The sequence below is a fragment of the Macrobrachium nipponense genome, chromosome 18 (assembly GCF_015104395.2).
Source record: "Macrobrachium nipponense isolate FS-2020 chromosome 18, ASM1510439v2, whole genome shotgun sequence".
NCBI lineage: Eukaryota > Metazoa > Arthropoda > Malacostraca > Decapoda > Palaemonidae > Macrobrachium > Macrobrachium nipponense.
Window position 1 is genome coordinate 87,811,826 of NC_087211.1, and position 17,560 is coordinate 87,829,385.

Sequence of the window (17,560 nt, forward strand, 5' to 3'; positions counted from 1 at the left end):
TAATTTGAGATGAGAATGCCACGCAATCACGGTTGCTTTTGTCTCTCGATTTAACGAAAAGCTTTCTCTCGCTGGTCTTTCTCGCAAGAGGAAATGAGTCCTTCGAGGAAATGAATCCGCGTTTTACGCTCCTACGCCAGGCAGAGGAAGGAGGTCGAGAAGACCGTTCAATTCTACAGGCGTTGATTTCTTATGGTTGGCGTGTCCACTGCCAGCTTTCCTCTTAAATTGAAAGTGCTTTTTTTACCACTCTGCGCTAGTGTGCGTGTGTGATGAGTGAGTATGCCTGTGTATATATAAATATATATATATCATATATATATATATATATATATATATATATATATATATATATATATATATATGATATATATATTTATATATACATATTGTTACAACCCTTGGGAATTGTTACAACCCTTGGGTTGTTATAAAAGTTCTTATTATAATAATTGTTGTCAGTAATAAATGTAACTCAGTGCTAAACGTCAGTGGAAACAAACACTCAAGAAAACTTAACAATATTTAATACTTAAATAACACAATTTAGATCAACCTTGTCGGATGACAAATAACATAACTTAATAACCAGGAAGGACAATACCAGTCCTTAGAAACACACTGGATTCCCTAAAACTAAGAAGCTAAGTCCTAACAAAGACAGGAGAAATAACCGTTATTAATAATAAACTTTATTGGATCCACAATTTAGCTGGCCAGACCAAAAATTACCTAATACTAATTCCAAGAAAGAAGGAAGACAGAGTAAATAAAACAGGAAAAACCTTTATTATAAATCCTACCTATCAACACAAAACTAAGCACACAAAACCTAGTCTATAATAGACCTACTGAATGACGTTATATAGTCTCGACGCAAATATGACAATATATATATAGTATATATATATAAATAAGATTAAATAATACAAAGGATGTATGGTTCTTCTCACTTATTCAGTGGATATATCAGAGAGAGACAAAACTAGGGCCGTGATCCCATCGCCAATCAGCTAACAGGGCAGGTCCTGAACGACAGAGTAATACCATAAGGGAAGGCGATCCCAAACGAAAATCAGAGACACTCTGTCTTACCTGGCGTCAGCCTCCCTACAGGCCATCTCACTCACGAGGCTAGCAAGCTCCCAAAAACCATAGCAGCTGATTGAAGACGATAGCTACGGCAACATTCCCTGGGAATTCCTCCCCGTCGTCAGGGAAAGGCAGGACTGGCTCAAGTCGCAGGTGACAGGAGCCGCAAGTCGAGGCAGGAGACACTCTAGTCGCAGGTGACAAGAGAACCTGCAGACAACAGACCAAGGCGAGGATCCAAAGCGTAATCCAAAGAATCGTCGTCCAAAATAAACAGCCAAATAATCGTCATCCAAAATCCAAATCAGTATGCTGCTCAAGGTGTGATATCAAGGGAGTGCTCAAGCCCGAACTGAACTCTGTCCGAGCACCAACGTCCAGACATCACCAAGACGCGTTCATAAACACTCGTATATAAAGAAAAAAGAAAAACAATCGTTAAAACGATAGTTCGGTAATATAAACAAACGGGGAGGAAGCGCCTAACCACACTGAGAAACGTTAAATTAAGCACTTTACGCTAAACACTTAAAATGACCAGACAACGGACACTTAAACACAAAAATAAAATAAACAAATGCTCATACAAAAACAAAGGCTATTCTGCCACAAAATGGTTCTTAAAAACTAATTAAACCTAGAAAAACAAGGCTGATCTAAATTCATAAAAGGCAAATAAAAATAATCTAGTTGTTTTCTTATATTCCTTCCTCCAAAAACAAAAAAATTAGATTCCAATAGAATACATTTTTTTTATACAAAACATGAAACCTGTAAAGAGAAAAGGATTAACACATCACTCTCAAGACAAAGTAAAGTCTCAGTGTGAAACCTGAAATAAGAATTCTCATTAACAACACTACAACAAATTAATATCAATAACTGAATTGTCACACAAAGAAAACTTACCAGCCTAAACAACAGAGAAAACATAAATCAAAATAAACCAAAAGGTCAAATCAGCACAAAATAGTTACCAACAGACACTGACTGTCTCAAATTCAGCCAATAACATTGAGGTTACACATAACAGACACTACCACAGTAATGACCGCCCGTACTTTGGTCACTACAGGTTTTCCCTTGGTTCAAAAGAAAAGACAAAATCATTAAATGCCTCACTAAGAAAACCTAATAACTAATAAACCAAACTCCAAGCGAAACACACTCATACTCATGCTCACATCTCTAAGATTAACGCAAACCAACCGAAGAGACGAGAAGGGCGAGGGGAGAGGAGCCAAATCGTGATCAAGTCTATATCCTTGAAAGGGCATCGGGAATTCGATTCTCTGATCCCTTAACGTGTTTTATCACAAGCGAGAATTCTTGCAATTGCAGAGCCCAACGTAAAATTCTCTGGTTGGCTCCTTTCATGCGCTCGATGAAAACCAGCGGGTTGTGGTCCGTCCAGATTTCTATGGGAAAAGAAAAATTAGTCACATACGGCTTAAAATGCACAAGAGTACGGACCAAGGCGAGGGCCTCCTTTTCAATGGTGGAATATTTTCTCTCAGCAGCCAGTAATTTTCGACTGTAATATGATACAGGATGAACCTCTCCTACCTCGTTCCTTTGAAAGAGGACACCCCCAATGCCTATGTCACTGGCATCCACAGCAATAATAAAAGGTCTCTGGAAATTAGGAGAAGTCAATATTGGATTAGATACTAATACCATCTTAAGTTTAATAAATGCTTCCTCACACTGAGGAGACCACACAAACTTCTGCCCTTTCTCTAACAACTTGGTAAGTGGCTGAGCAATGTCTGAGAAGTTTCGCACGAATCTGCGATAATAACCAGACATACCCAGCACACGCCGAACTTCTCTGACATTGCACGGCCTCTTTAAATTTACAATAGCCTCGAGGTTGGCTTGTTTAGGTGCCACCTGACCCAAACCCACCTCGTGCCCCAAATAGCACACTTTTGCTTTGCCAAACTCACACTTGGCCAGATTCACAACAAGACCGGCAGCCCTTAACGCTTCAAACACTTTACTTAATCGTAACATGTGTGTCCGCCAGTCGTTGCTATAGACTACCAGGTCATCTATATAGATTTCTGTACCTTCCAAACCACAGATAACCCGGTTCATAAGACGTTGGAAAGTACATGCAGCGTTTTTCATCCCAAAGGGCATTACCTTACACTCGTAAAGCCCGAAGGGAGTGACAAATGCAGAAATCTCTCGTGCTCGATCAGACAGGGGAACCTGCCAATACCCTTTCAATAAATCCAATTTCGTAATAAACTTAGCAGCCCCTATCTGATCGAGACAGTCATCTATCCGAGGCAAAGGAAAAGAGTCATTCTTAGTGTGTGCGTTAACCTTACGGTAGTCTACACACATACGGAACTTTCCGTCGGACTTCTTAACAAGGACTATCGGGGAGCTCCATGGACTAACGGAAGGTTGGATGAGATCGTGTTCCAGCATATATTTAATCTCCTTATCAACTATATCCCTCTTAACGGGATTCAGCCGATAAGGACTCTGTTTTACAGGAGAAGCATTTCCAACATCTACATCATGCTCAAGAAAATTAGTTAGACCTGGAGAATTCTGAAATAAATCTGGAAAAGAAGAAATTAAATTAATTACATCCCTCCTTTGAGCAAACTCTAGATGCTCCAGCCCTTCCTTCAAAACTTCTAAATTTTGAATATTATCAAAAAGAGCATCAGAAGACACCTGACAAATTAAATCCTCCAAATCCTCTGAAGGTAAATCCATAACCTCAGCCACAGGCTCATAAACAATAGCAAGAGGATCATGTCTATTTGAAGTATAGAGTTTTAACCTATTTATATGGAATATCCTGCACTTCTGTTTGGTTCCAGGAGCCTCTATTTCATAATTCACCTCTGACAACTTCAACACCTTCCAGGGTCCCTTATATCTTGGTTCAAGGAAATTGTCAGAGTCAGTACTCAAAACTAAAACTAATTCTCCGGGCTCAAACGACCGTGCTTTGGATTTCCTATCAAAATTTAATTTCATAGCAGCCTGAGAACTAGCCAAATTTTCTCTGGCAAATTTCCAGGCTCTAGATAACTTTTTTCTCAAGTCCTCCACAAACTCTCCTACGTTCGCATCCCCTCCTCGACCAGTCTCAAGCATCTCATGAAAAATCTCTAAAGGCCCACGTATTTTGTGTCCAAACACCAGTTCGAAGGGAGCTACACCAGTTGAAGAATTTGGGTGATTTCTTAGAGCAAAGAGAGCAAAGGGAAGCCCTTTATCCCATTCCTCCCCTTGTTCATAACAAAATTTTTTCAAAATAGATTTAAGGGTCTGGTGGAACCTTTCCACCACTCCCTGACTCTCTGGATGATAGGGTACACTGGTTTTGTGCCGAATGGCCAGTTCGGCACACTTACCTTTAAATACCTTGCTAGTAAAATTTGTACCGCAGTCGGTTTGAATTGTACGAGGGAGACCATACCTGGAAAAGAATTCAATTAGTTTGTCAAATACAACTTTAGAGGTTATCCTTCTCATTGGGAAGGCCTCAGGGAATCGAGATGCTCTATCCATAATTGTCAAGAGATGGGTAAATCCTGACTTAGTTTTAGGCAAAGGCCCAACCACATCAATAACTAATTCTACAAAAGGCTCACCTATCGCAGGAATTGGATTTAAGGGAGCTTTAGGAATAATTTGGTTGGGTTTCCCCATCACCTGACAAACCTCACATTCGTTAATGAATTGTTTCACAGACGATTTTAATCCTGGCCACCAAAAACATTTTGCCAACTTTCGAAAAGTTTTACATACACCGAAGTGGCCAGAAAAAGAATCATCATGTGCAAGACTCAAGACAGACCTGCGAAATTGAGATGGGACAACAATTTGTTCAACACGAGAAGTCTTGCTCAGATCATCAGTTGAGGGACGACTAATCCGGTATAATAAACCATTAATTACACAAAACCTGGGTTTAGTCAAATCCGCGGTGTCACCTAAATCAAAATTAAATTCCTTTTTCTGAGCTTCAATAAATGAAGACCTATCCCAATCGGGTCTCAAAACATTGCTAGCTATGCTACTACTACTACTACTGTCTAAAGACCCGGGCCTCTCTAAGTCTACTTCTAAACTACTTAAGATTAAATCATCGTCATTATCGATTAAATTTACAGCTTTTGCTGCTGCACGGGTTGTCACTGCAACTGGACAGGTCTGCACAGACAATATGGGAAACAACTCCTGTCCTTGGGTATTTAACATATCATTACCCAAAATGCCGTCAATTCCAGGAATAGGGAGACTCTCAACAACTGCCAACTCTGTCACTTTATCATAACCAGGGAAAGACAATCTGACCTCCACTAACGGAGCTGAAACAATGGTGTTCGGGAACCCTCCCAGAACAACAAAATTCCCTGTATAATCAACTAAATCTTTCAAAGATTCTTTCAAAACCAGAGACCGAGCTGACCCTGTGTCCCTCAAAAATTTCACACCAATAGTTTTAGAAGTAGATATCAATTTACCAGGCCAAATATATTTATCATAAAGTAGTCATGACTCCTTTCTGCTAGAAGACTGACTACTGCTACTACTACCATTACTAGTGCTAGCTACTGGACAGTTTTCGATGATGGGATTACTGATAACAGGTTTACAAGTAGATATTAGTGACACAGGATTATTATTATTCCTTTGGAGGTATCTTCTTCTGGCATTACACTGTGCCTGATAATGTCCCTGCTTATTACACCAGAAACAAGTCCCCCTACCTCTATTATTCATATTACCTGGGCCAGAAACCAAACCTATTATCTTTTGAAAAAGACACGAGTGTCCTGTCCACTCGAGACTTTTTCCCTGGTTACTATCAGGTTTATGATTTTTATCTGGGTGGGTTACCCTGCCCACGAGTATTCACAAAAGAGCCTGACCTCCTCTGAAATTAACTGGCCTAGCAGATTGAAAAATTCACATCCTTAGTCCCAAAAACTACTAGACCCAGTTCGATGGGTCAATACAAACTCGTCAGCAATTTGGGCGGCCTTACCTAAATTAACAACTTTTACCTCTTCTAGATAAATTTTCAATTCCTTACTGCATGACTTCTTGAATTCTTCTAGAAGCATGAGCTCCCTCAAAGAGGAGAAAGAGACCACCTGGCGGCTTTTTAACCAATCATCAAATTGTTCCTCCTTAAGCCTAGCAAATTCCACATAAGTAAGGGAGGCCTGCTTCGTAAAATTTCTGAACTTAAGGCGATAGGCCTCAGGAACCAGATCATATGCCTTGAGGACTAGAGCTTAACCTTATGATAGTCACGGGCTAAACCTTCTTCCAAGGCATTTATACACTATTAGCCTTGCCCACCAACCTACATTGAATTAGTACAGTCCACCATTTCTAGGGGCCAAGACAACCGGGTGGCAACACGTTCAAATGCCTTGAAAAATTCTGGGACATTCAACTCTTCAAACACTGGCACCAATTTCAAGGCCGCACCTACATTAAATTTATCCTGCGAGTTGCCCCGAGGAGTACTAAAATGATTAGAGTTGCCCTGCAGCCTAGCAATTTCTAAATTGATATTGGCCATCTCCATTCATGCCGCCTCGCCCTCTCATTCTCCTCAAATTCTAGTTTCATCAATTCTATCCGTTTACATATTAAGTTATATTCACTGTCCTCCTGGGACACTACAGGCTGTACTGGGGCTACACTCACTGGGACAGGGTTTTCTACCAAAAAGGGGTTAGTAGACACATTAGATTTAATTTGCAAAATTAACCCTGCCCTTCAAAAAATAGTTCCAGTACGAGGAGGATCTTCAAACAAAGAAAGAACCTGGGTTCACACTAACATCTTCAATCACACTAACCTTCTGCGCTCTGAGTCACTGTCACCAACACTATCAAAATCCCTAGCCAAATCCTTCCTCCTTCAGCCATACCCTGAGCTACCTTACTTTTCACAGCTACCAACAATTGATTTTTTGTATCCGCTGCCCTCAACGGAATACCTAACCACCGAGCACAACTTACTAGACAAGCCTTATTCAGCACTGGCAGATGTTTTATACAATCAACCGACCCTAAAAACTCTGCGGGTCAAACACTCCTCCATTGTATCAAAATTAGCCGGGAGAAAGGTAATACTCTACAACTTAAAGAAAATATTGCTAAATTACAAAGTGTTGTTCCACGACCAAAACACTGAGTACAACCTGAGAACAATCCTGTCACGGTCGCCAAATTTTGTTACAAACCCTTGGGAATTGTTACAACCTTGGGGTTGTTATAAAAGTTTCTTATTATAATAATTGTTGTCAGTAATAAATGTAACTCAGTGCTAAAGGTCAATGGAAACAAACACTCAAGAAAACTTAACAATATTTATACTTAAATAACACATTAGATCAACCTTGTCGGATGACAAATAACATAACTTGATAACCAGGAAGGACAAATACCAGTCCTTAGAAACACACTGGATTCCCTAAAACTAAGAAGCTAAGTCCTAACAAAGACAGGAGAAATAAACCGTTATTAATAATAAACTTTATTGGAATCCAACAATTTAGCTGGCCAGACCAAAAATTACCCTAATACTAATTCCAAGAAAGAAGGAAGACAGTAAATAAAACAGGAAAACCATTATAAATCCTACCTATCAACACAAAACTAAGACACAAAACCTTGTCTATAATTGACCTACTGAATGACGTTATATAGTCTCGACGCAAACTATGACAATATATATATATATATGTATATATATGTATAACAGAATCACGAAAGTTAGGAACGTGATAAATCCATAAATAAAGATAAAATGCCACGAAGGAAAAATAAACGAAGGAGTCTGCGAGATCTTTCGGCTGAAAAGCCCTTTACTGAAGCAGCTACTGACAAAAATACGAGAAAAAGACAATACAAGAAGGTTCGTATAACTGACAGATAGGGATTATAAAAGGATTAGTGCCTAGAATCCGACACACCTGGAAGATAAGAAACCTTCCCAAACAAGCATAAACAAAGGGTGCAATTAAAGGTTTAAGACAATCATCTCAGATACAATCTCCAGACAATTAAAGGATTATAGGTGACAGCTATACGGAACCTGGTAGACAAAACCATATTCACAAAAAATGAGACATACATTACAATAAAATTTTTTTTAATAACTCTAAGGCACTGATTTTTATTTAAGTCAGTAATTATATATTTGAGGTCATTCTTAAACATGTTACAGATAGGCAAGGGTCTAAATGAAAAAAGGCCACGACTAACATTGAAATTACAATGAAAAGTAAGTTGTATTAAAGCAGATTCTAAAAGATTTCGTGATAAGACATCTCTTGACCGTGCAATTACTGAACTGTCAATCCAATTAATTCGGTGGTTGTTTTCACTTAAATGAATAAATAATGCATTAGATTTTTGCCCAGTTTTTACAGAGTATTTATGCTGGCTTAGCCTTACTTCTAAGCCCTTGCTCGACTGTCCGAGGTAGAATGAGGGCAATCCATACATGGAATTTTATATATTATGTTGTTGCTTTCTCTGGGGCCATTTTTTATTAACATTCTTTTTAGTGTGTTATTATAGGAAGAAACAAGGTTGACATTAAAAGCTTTTAACAATGGTTTAATGGTTTCAAATCCCGTTAAAATAAGGCAAACTGAGAATGTTCTTAGAATTTTCTTTCTGTGTGTTTTTTCAGTATAAAACTTTTTGTGGCTTTATTATAACAAATGTCTAATATATGTGAAGGATAGCATAAATCTTTCCCTATTTTTTTCTTATGTATTCAATTTCTTGATCCAATATTGTGGACTGACCAATTCGTAATGCTCGTAAAAACATAGAGGAAAAATTGATATTTTTATATTAAGATGGTGGCCTGAGAAGAAATGAACATAAGTTAAGTTGTTAGTCGGTTTCCTATAAATACTGAATTTACATTGAAATGGTTCTCTATGTATCAAAAAAACATCTAAGAAAGGGAGGCAATTGTCTTTTTCTAATTCTAGAGTAAACTTAATCGATGGTACCTGGTTATTTAATTTAGAGAGTAAATCATTTACATCAATACCGACAGGAAGAACAGCTAAACAATCATCAACGTAACGATACCACTTTACAGGAATATGAATGATATTAGGTAAGTAGCGTTTTCGAAGAATTCCATATATACAGGTTTGAGAGCAATGGTGATAAAGGATTTCCCATTGCCATGCAAAAATTGTTGAGAAAATGGTGAATTTATCAACCAAATTTTTGGCATGCAATGGGAAATCTTTATCACCATTGCTCTCAAACCTGTATATGGAATTCTTCGAAAAACGCTACTTACCTAATATCATTCATATTCCTGTAAAGTGGTATCGTTACGTTGATGATTGTTTAGCTGTTCTTCCTGTCGGTATTGATGTAAATGATTTACTCTCTAAATTGAAAAATAACCAGGTACCATCGATTAAGTTTACTCTAGAATTAGAAAAAGACAATTGCCTCCCTTTCTTAGATGTTTGATACATAGAGAACCATTTCAATGTAAATTCAGTATTATAGGAAAACCGACTAACAACTTAACTTATGTTCATTTCTTCTCAGGCCACCATCTTAATATAAAAATATCAATTTTTTCCTCTATGTTTTTTACGAGCATTACGAATTGTCATTGTCCACAATATTTGGATCAAGAAATTGAATACATAAGAAAAATAGGGAAAGATTTATCTATCCTTCACATATATTAGACATTTGTTATAATAAAGCCCACAAAAAGTTTTATACTGAAAACAACACACAGAAAGAAAATTCTCAAGAACATTCTCAGTTTTGCCTTATTTTAACGGATTTGAAACCATTAAACCATTGTTAAAAGCTTTTAATGTCAACCTTGTTTCTTCCTATAATAACACACTAAAAAGAATGTTAATAAAAAATGGCCCCAGAGAAAGCAACAACATAATATATAAAATTCCATGTATGGATTGTCCCTCATTCTACCTCGGACAGTCGAGCAAGGGCTTAGAAGTAAGGCTAAGCCAGCATAAATACTCTGTAAAAACTGGGCAAAAATCTAATGCATTATTTATTCATTTAAGCGAAAACAACCACCGAATTAATTGGATTGACAGTTCAGTAATTGCACGGTCAAGAGATGTCTTATCACGAAATCTTTTAGAATCTGCTTTAATACAACTTACTTTTCATTGTAAATTTCAATGTTAGTCGTGCCTCATTTAGACCCTGTATCTGTAACATGTTTAAGAATGACCTCAAATATATATTACTGACTTAAATAAAAATCAGTTGCCTTAGAGTTATTAAAAAAAATTTTATTGTAATGTATGTCTGTCATTTTTTGTGAATATGGTTTTGTCTACCAGGTTCCGTATAGCTGTCACCTATAATCCTTTAATTGTCTGGGAGATTGTATCTGAGATGATTGTCTTAAACCTTTAATTGCACCCTTTGTTTATGCTTGTTTGGGAAGGTTTCTTATCTTCCAGGTGTGTCGGATTCTAGGCACTAATCCTTTTATAATCCCTATCTGTCAGTTATACGAACCTTCTTGTATTGTCTTTTCTCGTATTTTTGTCAGTAGCTGCTTCAGTAAAGCTTTTCAGCCGAAAGATCTCGCAGACTCCTTCGTTTATTTTTCCTTCGTGGCATTTATCTTTATTTATGTATATATATATATATATATATATATATATATATATATATATATATACAGATTAAATAATACAAAGGATGTATGGTTCTTCTCACTTCAGTGGATATATCAGAGGAGAGACAAAACTAGGGCCGTGATCCACTCGCCAAATCAGCTAACAGGGCAGGTCCTGAACGCCAGAGTAATACCATAAAGGGAAGGCGATCCCAAACGAAAATCAGAGACACTCTGTCTTACCTGGCGTCAGCCTCCCTACAGGCCATCTCACGAGCTAGCAAGCTCCCAAAAAACCATAGCAGCTGATTGAAGACGAAAGCGACGGCAACAATTCCCTGGGAATTCCTCCTCGTCAGGGAAAGGCAGGACTGGCTCAAGTCGCAGGTGACAGGAGCACCTACGAGTACCTTATTGATGTACTCAAGCCGCAAGTCGAGGCAGGAGACAACTCGAGTCGCAGGTGACAAGAGAACCTGCAGACAACGACCAAGGCGAGGATCCAAAGCGTAATCCAAATGAATCGTCGTCCAAAATAAACAGCCCAAATAATCGTCCATCCAAAATCCAAATCAGTATGCTGCTCAAGGTGTGATATCAAGGGAGTGCTCAAGCCCGAACTGAACTCTATCCGAGCACCAACGTCCAGACATCACCAAGACGCGTTCATAAACACTCGTATATAAAGAAAAAAGAAAAACACAAAATCGTTAAAACGATAGTTCGGTAATATAAAACAAACGGGGAGGAGCGCCTAACCACACTGAGAAACGTTAAATTAAGCACTTACGCTAAACACTTTACTTATGACCAGCAACGGACACTTCAATTTTCAAAAATAAAATAAACAAATGCTCATACAACAACAAAGGCTATTCTGCCACAAAATGGTTCTTAAAAACTAATTAACCTAGAAAACACAAGGCTGATCTAAATTCATAAAAGGCAAATAAAAAATAATCTAGTTTTTCTTATACATATATATATATATATATATATAATATATATATATATATATATATATATATATAATATATATATATATATATCAGAAAAAAAAAGATAAAGAAGTGTGTGTGTGTATGTGTGCATTGGATATGTCCGAATGAGCATTTGCGCAATTCTATTATGATTATGTTTAATATACCTTTCAAGACCATTAGTACCAATGTCCTTGTCACCTCTTCCATTCAGTTCAGTCTTTGTTTTTTTTACCAAATTAATGCAAAATTGGTAGTTTGAAAGTTCTCGTAACATTTTGAATGCTCAGGTTGCCTCAGATGAATCCGGGAGAGATCTAATAATTTATAACGTAACATTATTTCTGCAAATTTTGAAATGTCTTTAAATTACGAAAGTTCAGTCATAAATTCCTGTTAGTAAAACTTTACACTAGTCTTATGCCTCTGTTTAGAACATTACTTTCATATATAAATGTTTGAACTTGTGTCACTCTAATCTCTTCAAGTGAATCAAACGCCTATAAGCCTCTCAATGAGAAGGGTGGTAGCATCTGTGGTTTCTTTTCCACAGGTAGGATTTCGGCATTGTTCCTGTTGAGCTCAGGGAGGAGATCTCTCCTCATCTCGAGCGGCGTTGCAACACCCGTCGGATTGAATCGATTCATTGATTGTTTCTTTCCCATTGCTGCTATGCTTTGGAACCGGTTCCATTTTCCAAAAAATCTTGCACTACGATAGCTATAGTAGATACACATCACCGGTGCATCTGATGTCTAGACCAGTCCCTTACGACGCTTCCTGATTGGCTGTTGATAAACCAATCACGGACTGGAAACTACCAGTCTCTCGAGAGAGTTCAACATAGGCAGGATATATATTCCACTCTCCTGAGGAATAAGTCTTTCAAAAGCATCCCTCGGAAGAGTTGGAACACACATACTGCCTATATGAACTCTCTCGAGAGACTGAGAGTTTCCATCCCTGTCATTGGCTTATCAACAGCCAATCAGGAGCGTCGTAAGGGACTGGCCTAGACATCAAATGCACGGGTGATGTGAATCTACTATAGCTATCTGTCTATCTATCTATCTACCTATGTATGTATATATACTATAGACCTATATATACATACACTATATAGTTAATGAATTTAACTTTTTAAGTTTTCCTACAATTTTTGTACGGCAATAATTCAATAAACGATTTAACAACTTGCCATCACATTTGCCCACAAACATCTCGACCTCCTAACCTTGCCGCCATGTTTGCCCACAAGGGGTGGATAAACACGTTTCATAAAAACATTTCAATAACGCTTCGAAAAATGAACAAATAAAACTCTCGAAAAAATACATATATTTCATGACGGAGGTCCGACGACTCCTAACGTCACACGAGAGAGAGCAATAACTGTCGACGGCAGTCATTTTACGAAGGGGGGGGGGGGGGGGGGGGGGGGGGGTGGGGGACATGTTGTTGTTTTCAAAAGCTCTTATTACTTCATGGGGACACGCCACCTCTGACAGTCTGGATCGCTTTGGTTAACAATTTCATTTTTGGGTTTTGTAATATTTATTTGAATTTTTTAGTAAATCGAAAGAATTTTTGTAATATTTGGATTTTTTAGTAAATCGAAAGAATTTTTGTAATATTTGGATTTTTTAGTATATCGAAAGAATTTTTGAAATATTTAATTTTTTTAGTAAATCGAGAAGAGTTTTTGTAACATTTGCATTTGTTTAGCAATTCAAAGGTTTTTGTAATAGCTGAATTTGTGTTTACTTGAATTTTAGGAAATCGAAAGGTTTTTGTAATATTTGGATTATTATTATTTTATTTTTTTAGTAATTCGAAGGTTTTTTGTAAGAGCTGAAGTTTTTGGTGACAAAAAGCTTTTGTAACTTTTTGAATTTTTGTAGCAAATTTCCAGTGGCATATCCCATATCCTTCTTATTTCTATTTTCAGATCTTGATACTTATCCATTTTTTCCCTCTCCTTCTCTTCAACTCTGGTGTCCCATGGTATTGCGACATCAATGAGTGATACTTTCTTCTTGATTTTGTCAATCAACGTCACGTCTGGTCTATTTACACGTATCACCCTATCTGTTATTTACAAAAGTGCCTGTAGATGACTTACTTGAATATTTGGAGGAGGAATAGAACGTCATGACATTCCCTTAAGTGTGGCAAACCTCATTAGTTTCATAAGGTTATGTATCAAAGATAGTAAATTTTGTTTTAATGGGGAATTTTTTGTACAAAAGTTTGGCATGGCTATGGGTAATCCCTTATCTCCTGTCCTTAGCAATATTTACATGGAATTTTTGAGACAAAAACTCTTACCAAGAATTTTGCCCCAAAAAGTTAGTTTGGTTTAGATATGTGGATGATATCTTCTGTATTTGGCCAGCTCACGAAAATCTCCAGGAATTCCTTAATAATCTCAATAATTTAGTCCCTTCTATAAAATTTACTGTAGAGGAAGAAAGAAATTGTAATTTGGATTTTCTTGATGTAACTGTCCATAGAAATGAGAGAAATTTCACCTTTTCAGTCTTTCGAAAATCAACTAACATTGCCTCTTTTGTTCATTACTACTCCAATCACCATCAAAATGTTAAATTCTCTGTTTTTTTCTGGGATGTTTCTAAGGACTTTACGTGTCTGTAGCCCACAGTTTATTGACGCTGAAATTAAAACTATTTATGATATTGCAATGAAACTTAAATACCCAAGGACTTTTGTAGATGTGGCATGGAAAAGAGCTAGAAAAACATTTTATTCAACTAATAACAAACTTGAATTTAGTAAGCATAACATTCTAAAATTACCCTATGATGAAAGGTTTTTAGATATTCCTAGAATTTTAAAGCTTTTTAACATAATGTTGTTTTCAGTAATATTAATGTCAAGAGTTTAGTAATCGAAAATTCTCCTAAAGATCTTCCAGGCTGCATATATGAAATTCCTTACAAAAAGTGTGATAAAGTCTATTACGGACAAACCGGTAAATCTCTTGCACAACGTCTCAAACAGCATCATTATTCTGTGAGAACTGGGCAAATATCGAATGCATTATTCGTACATATGAGAGATTTAGACCATCCTATTAACTGGAGTCAAGAAAGAGCCTTAATCCCATGTAATGACACAGTTAAAAGGAATATCATTGAATCTTGTTTCATCAAGTCAAATAATAGAAATGTTCTAAATTTAAGTCTTGGTTTATTTAAACTTGATGCTTTCATAATAAAGAAAAGATTTATAGATAAATATAAGCAACAAAATTAATATATTCAGTTTTTGCATGTTTTGGACTGTAAGAAACTTTGTAATTTCGGTTAGGGTCAATCTGTTTTGGTTTGTGACCGTGTGATATCCGATAATCCTGGATTATCTCTTTGAATTTTTACCCTTTTGACAATTAACCATCAGGTATTCTTGATCTTGTGTTGTACCTGAGACCTTTCTCTCCAATTGTACTTCATTAACTCCTTGACAATGTCTGAGTGAAAGACGAAAGCGCTTGGATTTCTGACTATCATTTTCCTGTGGAATTCGCTTATATTATATTATATATATATATATATATATATATATATATATATATATATATATATATATGGATTTTAAAAAATTCCCCTTCGGTTAAACATATGAAAATATATTATTCCGAGGTAGAGCAAATTAGATATTAAAGGACATTTGTAGCTCTATGTATGTATATAAATTACGGTAATGTATGACATATATATATATATATATATATCATATATATATATATATATATATATATATATAATATATATATATAGATTTATTTGATTTGAAAATTTAGAACAGGTGCAGCGAAGAGGAAAATGTCCATATAAATAAATAAAAAGAGGGGGGTGGAGCCTGCAAGAACGGATGAGCCTATTATTCAGCATTGTATATATAAAATAAAAGGTAATTTGATGTAGTGTTTGTTAGGTTCTGCCTAAGTTTAACGTAGTCATCTTAACTAATATGTAAAATGATAACGGTTATTCTTCACTGGTTCCCGCCGATTACATTTTGTTTTGTCTGTTCAGTTGAAACCGCTTCGAGGATTTGACCATTGAAACAACACTTACTTCTATCTCTATGACAATACAAACAATCTACTATGCATCCCAGCTTATACATACCGTAGTGAGTTTTTATGATTAGAGATGGCTAGAATTCCGCCTTGGAAAGCTTTTCTCCAGTGAAAACTATAATAATAATTTCTTACTAGATTTCTGAGAGAGTATCTCCACGCTCGTATCACTGGTCGCTTCCCTTTCTCAGTAAACATTATAGTGACCGAAGAGCCAACAGGATTAGGGATTAGGGAAACGTATTGGCTCCCCCCACATCTCCCCCACGAGGAATCATTGTAATCTTCTTGGCGCTACTCAGGTTTTGTGGATTATATAACTGTGGCGTGTGTTGTCCCTCGGCATCTCATTAAGTGGACGAAAGAGGATCTGATCTGCTCACGAAAATGCTTTTCTCTAATGATGTAGGGTAGAAGAGGTTTAAATTCCGTAACCTTATTTTCAGTGAAATGGACCCTTAGAGTACGCAAAATTCTGTTGGTCTCCTGTATGAACTTAACTGATAAAATGAATTGAAGGGAGCGGGAAAGTGGGAGTACAATATTCGATGGGTTTTTAGTTCGTGATATCCTTCATTATGGGTATATTCAAGTAGAATTTTATTAGCCTTCTCAATACTACTTTAAATTCAATGCTCAGTACAGAGGTGTTTGGCTTGTTTAAAAAATTAAATATTCAAAATGTCCATCAACAAAATCAAAATGCATCCACAAAGTCAAAATGTCATCCACAAATCAAAATGTCACCACAAAATCAATATGTCACCTACAAAGTCAAAATGACACCCTTAGTGTCAAAATGTCACCCACAAAATCAATATGTCATCCACAAAATCAAAATGTCACCCGTAGAGTCAAAATGTCACCCACAAAATCAAAATGTCATCCACAAAGTCAAAATGTCATCCACAAAGTCAAAATGTCACCCACAAAATCAAAATGTCATCCACAAAGTCAAAATGTCATCCACAAAATCAAAATGTCACCCACAAAATCAAAATGTCATCCACAAAGTCAAAATGTCACCCACAAAATCAAAATGTCACCCAGAGCGTCAAAATGTCACCCACAAAATCAAAATGTCACCCGTAGAGTCAAAATGCCACCCACAAAATCAAAATGTCACCCGTAGAGTCAAAATGTCACCCACAAAATCAAAATGTCATCTACAAAGTCAAAATGTCATCCACATAATCAAAATGTCACCCACAAAATCAAAATGTCATCCACAAAGTCAAAATGTCATCCACAAAATCAACATGTCATCCACAAAATCAAAATATCATCCACAAAATCAAAATGTCACCCACAAAATCAAAATGTCACCCACAAAGTCAAAATGTCATCCACAAAATCAACATGTCATCCACAAAGTCAAAATGTCATCCACAAAATCAAAATGTCACCCACAAAATCAAAATGTCATCACAAAGTCAAAAGTCACCACAAAAATAAAAATGTACCACACAAAACAAAATGTCATCCACAAAGTCAAAATGTCACCCACAAAAATTAAATATGTCATCCAAAATTAAAATGTCACCCGTAGAGTCAGAATGTCATCCACAAAATCAAAATGTCATCCACAAAGTTAAAATGTCATCCACAAAGTCAAAATGTCATCCACAAAATCAAAATGTCACCCACAAAATCAAAATGTCACCCGTAGAGTCAAAATGTCATCCACAAAATCAACATGTCATCCACAAAGTCAAAATGTCATCCA

General features: G+C 36.6%; 1 protein-coding gene across 1 annotated transcript in view; it reads right to left on the reverse strand.

Annotated features, from left to right (window-relative positions):
* LOC135196706 (uncharacterized) overlaps positions 1–17,560 on the reverse strand; it is an 82,103-nt gene that overhangs the window by 59,131 nt on the left and 5,412 nt on the right. The window contains exons 2-4 of the mRNA XM_064223538.1: positions 10,993–11,225; positions 6,447–6,608; positions 2,540–5,548 (exon numbers count right to left, since the gene is read on the reverse strand). Of these exons, the coding sequence (XP_064079608.1) occupies positions 2,540–5,548; positions 6,447–6,608; positions 10,993–11,225 (3,404 nt within the window). The remainder of the gene's footprint in view (positions 1–2,539; positions 5,549–6,446; positions 6,609–10,992; positions 11,226–17,560) is intronic.